General features: G+C 37.5%; 1 protein-coding gene across 1 annotated transcript; it reads left to right on the top strand.

The window, feature by feature from the left end:
* The first annotated feature begins 515 nt into the window (after window positions 1-515).
* On the top strand, window positions 516-7,428 carry mthfs (5,10-methenyltetrahydrofolate synthetase (5-formyltetrahydrofolate cyclo-ligase)). Its single transcript, XM_085278744.1, has 4 exons — window positions 516-593; window positions 891-1,002; window positions 2,751-3,015; window positions 4,866-7,428. The coding sequence occupies exons 2-4, from the start codon at window positions 892-894 to the stop codon at window positions 5,090-5,092; spliced, it is 603 nt and encodes a 200-aa protein (XP_085134870.1). The 5' UTR covers window positions 516-593; window position 891; the 3' UTR covers window positions 5,093-7,428.
* Window positions 7,429-7,668: the final 240 nt, after the last annotated feature.

Here is a 7,668-nt window from a genome sequence, read left to right as displayed (position 1 = left end):
AAACAAAAAAACAAACAAACGGCCCTAGTCAGCCCCAAGCAATCAAATTGCATAGATTTTTAGAAGAGTTTGATTTTTCTTAGCCCCTTATTTAAGTTATGTGTCTTGTTTATGGAACCTCACTTTTAGAGATTTTATGATCCCCCTTGTCGTCTTTATTTCTGTTCCTTGTTTTTCATTCTTTTTTTATTGTTATTTATTTTTGTATTGGTTATTCGTCTTTTTATTTTATTATTATGTAGATGTGTGAATATGGATGTGTATGTATGCATGTGTATATGCATATATATGTATATATATGTGTGTGTATGTATGTATGTTTACTTTCAGTTATTGTCGATTTCATTGTGGTGTACAGGAGATGTGATTCTGTTCTGATTGATTTGTGGCTTGTCTCTTTGAGATTGTCATTATTATTGTTCTAAATAAAGTTCATTAAAAAAAACGGCCCTAGTCGATAGTGGCTACGTCATCAGAAGTATGCGCGCGCACCCTTATACGTCGTCACTGTTTAACTGTAAGTATAAAAAAACGCAGTGATGATGACATTCCAACACTCGTGGGGGCAGCAACGTGGCAAAAACGAGGACGAAGTACGTTTAAAATACAAACGAAGAAAGATGTTCGGTAGTGGTGTCCACCACAGCTTTACTGTAACGTTTACGGATCTTTTACGGTTCAGGGCCGTCCTGATTTTACTTCGTTTACTCGTCACAGTGCCAGTCTTGTGTTGATAAGCCTGTTAGTGTTTAATGTTGGGACAGTTGCATGAAGCAGAATAGATGTCGAAATCCCGCCTGTTACACAACTCGGCACCAAAGGTTTTGCCAGTAGACGTGCTCAAACGCAATGTAAATCATCTCTTTTCCTTTGGCTTAATTAAATGTTAGAATGGCCGCATTGCGAGCAGCAAAGCAAGCCCTGAGGAAAGAAGTAAAGCGACGGGTTGCCACAGTGACGGACGACGAGAAACGACGGCAGTCTCTGGTCGTTTCACAGAAGGTAAGAAAATGTTCATGGAAACCAGTCTGTGTGTCTCAGATGTTGCATCCCCAGATTCTAACATTTCTGCGAGTATTATAAAGACTTCGCCGATAAAGAAGATTGCCATTTTTGCATATATGCAAAAACATGTGTATACAGATGTGGCAAAAGCACAGACATGCTGTACTTAAGTAGAAGTAAAGATGCTAGTGTTAAAAATGATTCCAGCAAAAGCTGAAGTACTTATTCAACGTCTTTACTGAAGTAAAAGTGAAAAGGTGCAAGCTCTGAAATGTACAAAAGTAAGAAAGTTTAAAAAGGACACTTCCACCAACTACTTTCACGCACTGGTAGCTAGACCTTCTCATATATTACTGTAAAACAAAAATAATGTTTATAAGAAAATAGAACTGTTATGTAAATCTAAATTCTAATGCTAATGAATGTACTTATTTTGAAACGTTTATTTATGACACAAGCAATAAGGGAATAGAAAAAAATAGTTGGGGGTGACTTTGCTTCCACACCTAAACAGGAAAATGACAACAGTCATCAGATTTAGCAGGTGGAGTAACACAAAGATCTGTTTTAGTGGCTCAGTGTGGGGAACATGCTAACAGCTCACAATCATTTCTAATGTCAGCTACAGTCGATTTTCTTAGTGGACAGGCTGTGAGCCGCTAACCTGCCGCTACACACGGATCGAGTATCTGTTTAAAAATTATGGCCTTCCAGGTCATTTTAATTGGTACACTTGATAAATTGGTAGTTTATCAAGTGTCACTGAGCAGTCTTTACGTTACATCCTTCACTCCTTTCTCTGTCTGAAAATTCAGCAGCTGGACCTTTATCTAGCAATACACTGTGCAACAAACAAACACAAAATGCAGTTTGTAATAAAGGTGTTTATTATTAAGGGGGGGGGATCCAAACTTACATGGACCTGTGTGAAAAACTGCTGCATTATCCAGAAATGGCTAAAACGTGGAACCTGACATGGAGGTCTGCTCCGGGGCCTCCTCCCAATGGGAGATACCCGGAAGCCTGGCCTTGGCCCTGGCTTGGCTACACCTAGAAATTCTGTCTATAAAAATTATGAACAGAATCAGTGACAAAGGGCAGCCTAGGCGGAGTCCAACACCCACTGGAACAAGTCCAACTTATTGCTGCCAATGTAAACAAAGCTCTTGGTTGTACAAGGACTGATTTTTTCTCATAGTAATGGACAACACACCCAAGGTGAAACTCATCCCATTCTGCAACTCTGTAGGCCATTTATCTGCGTTCACACTTTTGTTTTTACTACATAATTCCATATGTGTTCATTCACTGTTTTGATGACTTTAGTGAGAATCTACAATGTAAATAGTCCTAAAAATTAAAGAAAAAAGTGTCTAAACTTTTTACTGGCAGTGTATCTTAGACCCAAAAACCTTCTAAAGATTACTGCTATAGGAGTGAAATAAATAAGTAAAATTAAATGATATAAATGATAGTAGCAAGTCCTTATTTGCAAGTCGCAAAGAGTGGCCCAACAAGTTAAGTTGGTCAAAAATAATACGTTGAATTAACTCAAATGTAAGAAAATGTTAGATAAACTTGAGCTTTTTGAGTTTTAAAAAATAATTTCACATTAGTTAATTTATTTAATTCTTTTGAGCATTCAGATTTACAGGGTATTTTCAATTAAATTAATAAATTAATTTACTCATGGAAGATTAAGGATTCAGAACCTTGATTTTCTCTTCATCTGCATTTTCTTTCAGTTGTTCAGTCACCCCAAGTACATGTCCTCTCAGCGGATTGCTGTGTTTCTGAGTATGAAGGATGAATTAAATACTCAGGAAATCATCAAGGACATGTTTAAGTGTGGTAAAAGCTGCTTCATTCCTAGATATGAGAGCACTAGCAGTCATATGGACATGTTGAAGGTCAACAGTCTGCAGGACATAGAGACGCTGCCTCTGACCTCCTGGAATATCCGACAACCTGCTAAGGAAGATGACAGCAGAGAGGAAGCATTGGCTTCAGGTTAGCATGCACACACACAAGACACTTTTATTAATAAGAGCAATAGGGGCAGACACACCTTAATACTAACCAATTGTTACACTGAATGTGGGTGGTCTAAAATTCAACTTTCAAATCAAATTCTCTGTTACACTTGATGTAACCTAACCCCGACCATACATATACCATATATATATATAATGTTCTTCCCCCCCCCCACTATATTTGCACATGTCGAGGAGCGTGTCAGGTTACATTTCAATGTGTGTTATACTTGTATAACTATGCATGTGACAAATAAAGAACCTTGAACCATGAACACCACAGCCACTGCACACCAGTTCAAGACAGTGCTTTACTTTGAATTCACCACAGTATTGCAAGCTAACGTGTTTATCCTGCTCTAAACCACAGAGTATACGTGGTTTGAGTAACGCAGTTTATTTTGCAGGGCATTTCAGAACATTATATTAAGATCTAATATCAGATTTTTAAAAATCAGGACATTTATGTTTATGTTATGTATTTTCGTTGTTTTTCCTATCAGCCGACCTCTCTGACATGTCTCCCCAATGTGATGTTTGTGTAAAGTTGGTCAGAAGGTTCCTTTGTAAGTGCGCATGCGCCATTAGCGTGCTGCCTGCTGTAACCCTAATTTCCTTCGGGATTAATAAAGTATCCTGATTCTGCAGAATGTACTATGCAAAACTATACATTACTGAAATAGAAACAGGAAATGGAAATGGCAAAACCAAAATAATTTCTTTGCTTTTATAGAAAAGGGAGATGCGCACCACTTGTAACAAGTGATTAGCAAGGAAGAAACAGAAACAGCCATAAACAGGATGAAAACAGGGAAAAAAGTTGCACCAACTGATAAAAAAACTAAATTGCTTACCCCGTTCCTAGAGGCGTTGGCCTTCAAAGGTTGTCCTTTACCTCCTTCACTATTTACTTTAGCAACTGAACCCTTTGCAATTCGATGCACAACTACGATGCAATAAAATAAAATATATAAAATAAAAAGAGGGACTAAAACAAGAAGACAATAAAAACAACCAAAACAACAATTACTAAGTCTGTTAAAACGAAAAATGTTTGGGTCAATGTGTGCTGAAAGCCTACATTTGTCTTCAGTAATGATTCAAAAAGTTAACTAAACGCAAAAAATTAGTTTTTGGTTGTTTTTTTAAGAGACTAATGAATCGACAGATCTCAAGCTTAGGGGAAGGGAAATCTAGAGTCTGGGGGCCACAGTGGCAAAAGCTCTGTCTACCTTAGCTCTCAGCCTTGTAACAAGTAGGCCCTGATTACATGATCTCAGGGCCCTGCTAGGGACACAGAGTGTAGAATTACAATAATGTAAGCTGGTGCTTGCCCACGAAGAGCTCTAAAAGTCAGAACCAGAATCTTAGAATGAAATGTGAGTTCAGGGTCCATTGCTGCAGCATTTTGAACAACCTAGAGGGAGTTTTTTCTCAGAAAAATCAATATGAATTACAGTAATCCAGATGTGATGAACTGAATGCATCAATACCAATCTACAGTTCAGTGTGTGATACAACAGGACTTGATTTGGCAGTGTTTCTTACGTGATAGAAGCAAAACTGAACCAGAGACTTGACATAAACATCCAACATGAGACCGGAATCAAGGGTTACCCCAAGTTTCCCGACAGACGATTTAGCAAATGTTGAATGGGGACCAAGAGCTTTTATTATCTTGGGCATAAATCTGTCAGGGGAACATACAAGGACTTCCTGTTTAATCTGTATGTAGGAAGGAAAAACTGAATTTTTGAGTTAGGATGTATATGTACAGACACAATGAGAACTTTAACAGTAATTATACTGTCTACTTGCACAATCCAGGAGGTCTGGACCTGATTCTGATGCCAGGGCTGGGCTTTGACCGCGCCAGGAACCGACTGGGACGAGGGAAGGGTTTCTATGATAACTACCTGGAGCGTTGCAAAAAACACCCCAAAGGCAAGCCCTACACAATTGCCTTGGCCTTCAAAGAGCAGCTTTGTGAAAAAGTACCTGTTGATAACCATGATGTGCCCATAGATGAAGTACTGTATGAGGATGAAAAATAGCTAGTTGTCACTAGGGCTGGTCTATGAACTCAGGAAGTCCACTAACCCTTTAAACATGGCCTTTCCATTCAACACCAGGGTTTTGTAATTGTTAGAGTGGATGAAATTCGAAGGATGTCGTAATTAATGCCGTTATTATCAATGTTATCACTTCAGTCTGTGGTTGTCCTGATATGAGACAAGCTAAGGTAATATGCTCAAGGCTACAGTCAAGAAGTAACGTGTCATTTATGAGATGCATTGTCTGGTTAGTTTGTTCTTCATTCAGCAGCTCTCTCCAGTGGACTTAATTTCCAGCCAGTTTTCCGAGATGTTGTAGAATGTGATCAGATGTGGAATGCTCATCTTCAATTCAGGTTGAACTGAAGTTCACAGTGGACCGACTTTGTCAAATGAAGTCACCAGGCTGTTTATCTTGTCATAAAAAGCTTTTAAAAGGTATTTTATGTAATACTGTCTAAAATTAAATATTAATTTCCAGATCATAATAAATTGAAAGCAGCAGCAAATAAAGATGTTAGAAAATGTTTTCATGTTGCCTTCTTATCAACCAGTATTTTATATGATGTGTGATTAGCTTGGTTATCTGGTCACTGTCTCCACACAGGCTCACTGAGACAACCACAGTAGTGGGTGTCAGCCAGCAGTTCTGAGGGAAAAGTTCACAAAACATCGTTTCAACTAATTCTTAACATAAAAAGGTCGAATGAATTAATGTAAGCATCATCACACTGTGTGTTTCTTAACAAAAGTCATTGAAATTAATGTAACTAAATAACTTGTCATTGTCCTCCATGATATTATTCCTCACTAACTACTGTTGTTAACTGGATGGAAGCTTTAGCAGTGAGGGAGCACATGCAAGTTACTTGAGAAAAAGGAAAGTATGAATTGTATTTACATTTTTGTAGACTTATTAACTATTCTTACCTATTTACAAGCTTCAAAAACATTAGCAAATGTAACTTAAATCGCTGGATTAGATAGAGCCCACATTTCTTTGCTTTGTATTTGTAAATAACCTTAACATCTTTTTTGCACACGCACAGTCTAGATGCACAAACATAACATTTTCAGATGTTTTGGTTTACAAGGTTGCAAAACTCGGTTCATAACTACGCAGTCTGATGTACAAGTACAAAATATGAGTTTTTATGAAGTTTGAGCCCATACACCTCTTTCTCCCAACAAGGTTTAAGTGTTTCCTGTGTGAGGTGATCCTGTCCATGCCCTTGCAAATTCACTCAGTAATTTAATGAAAATGGTTTTCTTCTGATATCAAGAGGCATTTCTCACATTTCCATCTGAAGTGTAGCTGTTGGGGTTGATTTTGTTGCACCTGTACAGAGTCTTAAAGCCTGGTTCTGGATGCACTCTAACTTTTTAAAAAACAAACTTGTTTCTGCGTCTACTCCACGTTGTGATTCAGGTCCTATTTGAATGATTTCTTGATTGAGAACAGGTGTGGCAGTAATCAGGTCTGTGTGTGGCTAGAGACTCGATTTTCCAAAGACAGTTCATCTATGTTATAACAAGATGGGCAATCAGCTTTTCACGCAGAGCTAGGTTTGAATTTTCTTTCCTGTTAATAGTAAACACATTCATTCAGAAAACTGCATTTTGTATTTACTCGTGTTGTCTTTGTCTAATATTTCAATCTGTTTGATGATCTGAAACATTTTAGTGTGACAAACATCAAACTCAGCACTGTGGGATACCACGGATATACAGTTCATGCTTTGAGCCATTTGTCTAATTCAATTAAAATTTTAGCCTCAGTCTTACTGCAGTTTTTCACCTTACATTGAATGGAAATTAAATATGATTTCTGAATATCATTCAAGTATTTCAAAAGTATAGTGTCATGTCTAAAATATGACCACATGTATTTTGGTAATTTTGCTTAAATTGCTTCTCTTTTGTTGATGTACTAAAACAAAAGTTGGACAAAACCATTTCCCGACCCCCCAATTCTACTAAAAACCCCAAACCAAACAGAGCACAACTCCCCCCAAAAGGCAACGGACATACTAAAATGTATGTTTTTTTTAACACGCTATTGTCTGCCTATTTTCATACTGCAATATGATGACGTCAGCCTGCTTTTATTAAAACATTCTGATGCCTGACCTTTAACTTAAGACCTTGAATCATTACAACTCAAAAAATCTATTTTATTATCTTTGCCCTGACTTCCTCCGTGAATTGTGACCCTATTGTAGTGAAGGGGTTTATTTGTTCTTGTTGTTTTGTTTTTTTCTCTTGGACAAAAATACAGGGGAAGAAACCCTTTGTGACCTCAAAGATAAATAAAAGTCATCATATAAGTACAACTATTTTACTGTTCCTTGTGATGTGAGGAAATGAAGAGCTGCACTTATATAAATTCCCTTGGGGTTAAGATTATTTGCTGTTTCTAAATAAACTTTAAAGGGGGTAATGAAACCAGACTTTTTGTCACCAGCATGGCCCAATAATTAACTGGGAGAAAAATGTGTTGGGAAAACTACAGCCTGTTAAGGAGAAATATAAATTTTGACATTCCTCATTGGAGCTTGTCACAAAGTCTCCAGCAG

The sequence above is a fragment of the Mchenga conophoros genome, linkage group LG1 (assembly GCF_057382185.1).
Source record: "Mchenga conophoros isolate Kocher_MC1m ecotype Shallow Benthic linkage group LG1, M_conophoros_male_GT1.1, whole genome shotgun sequence".
In the NCBI taxonomy this organism is placed as follows: domain Eukaryota; kingdom Metazoa; phylum Chordata; class Actinopteri; order Cichliformes; family Cichlidae; genus Mchenga; species Mchenga conophoros.
This window is presented reverse-complemented; position numbering and strand designations above follow the sequence as displayed.

Coding starts and splice junctions, on each gene's coding strand:
- mthfs (XM_085278744.1), top strand. CDS start 892: ATGGCCGCATTGCGAGCAGCAAAGCAAGCCCTGAGGAAAGAAGTAAAG. Junction 1,003..2,750: donor CTCTGGTCGTTTCACAGAAG/GTAAGAAAATGT, acceptor ATTTTCTTTCAG/TTGTTCAGTCACCCCAAGTA. Junction 3,016..4,865: donor AGAGGAAGCATTGGCTTCAG/GTTAGCATGCAC, acceptor TGCACAATCCAG/GAGGTCTGGACCTGATTCTG.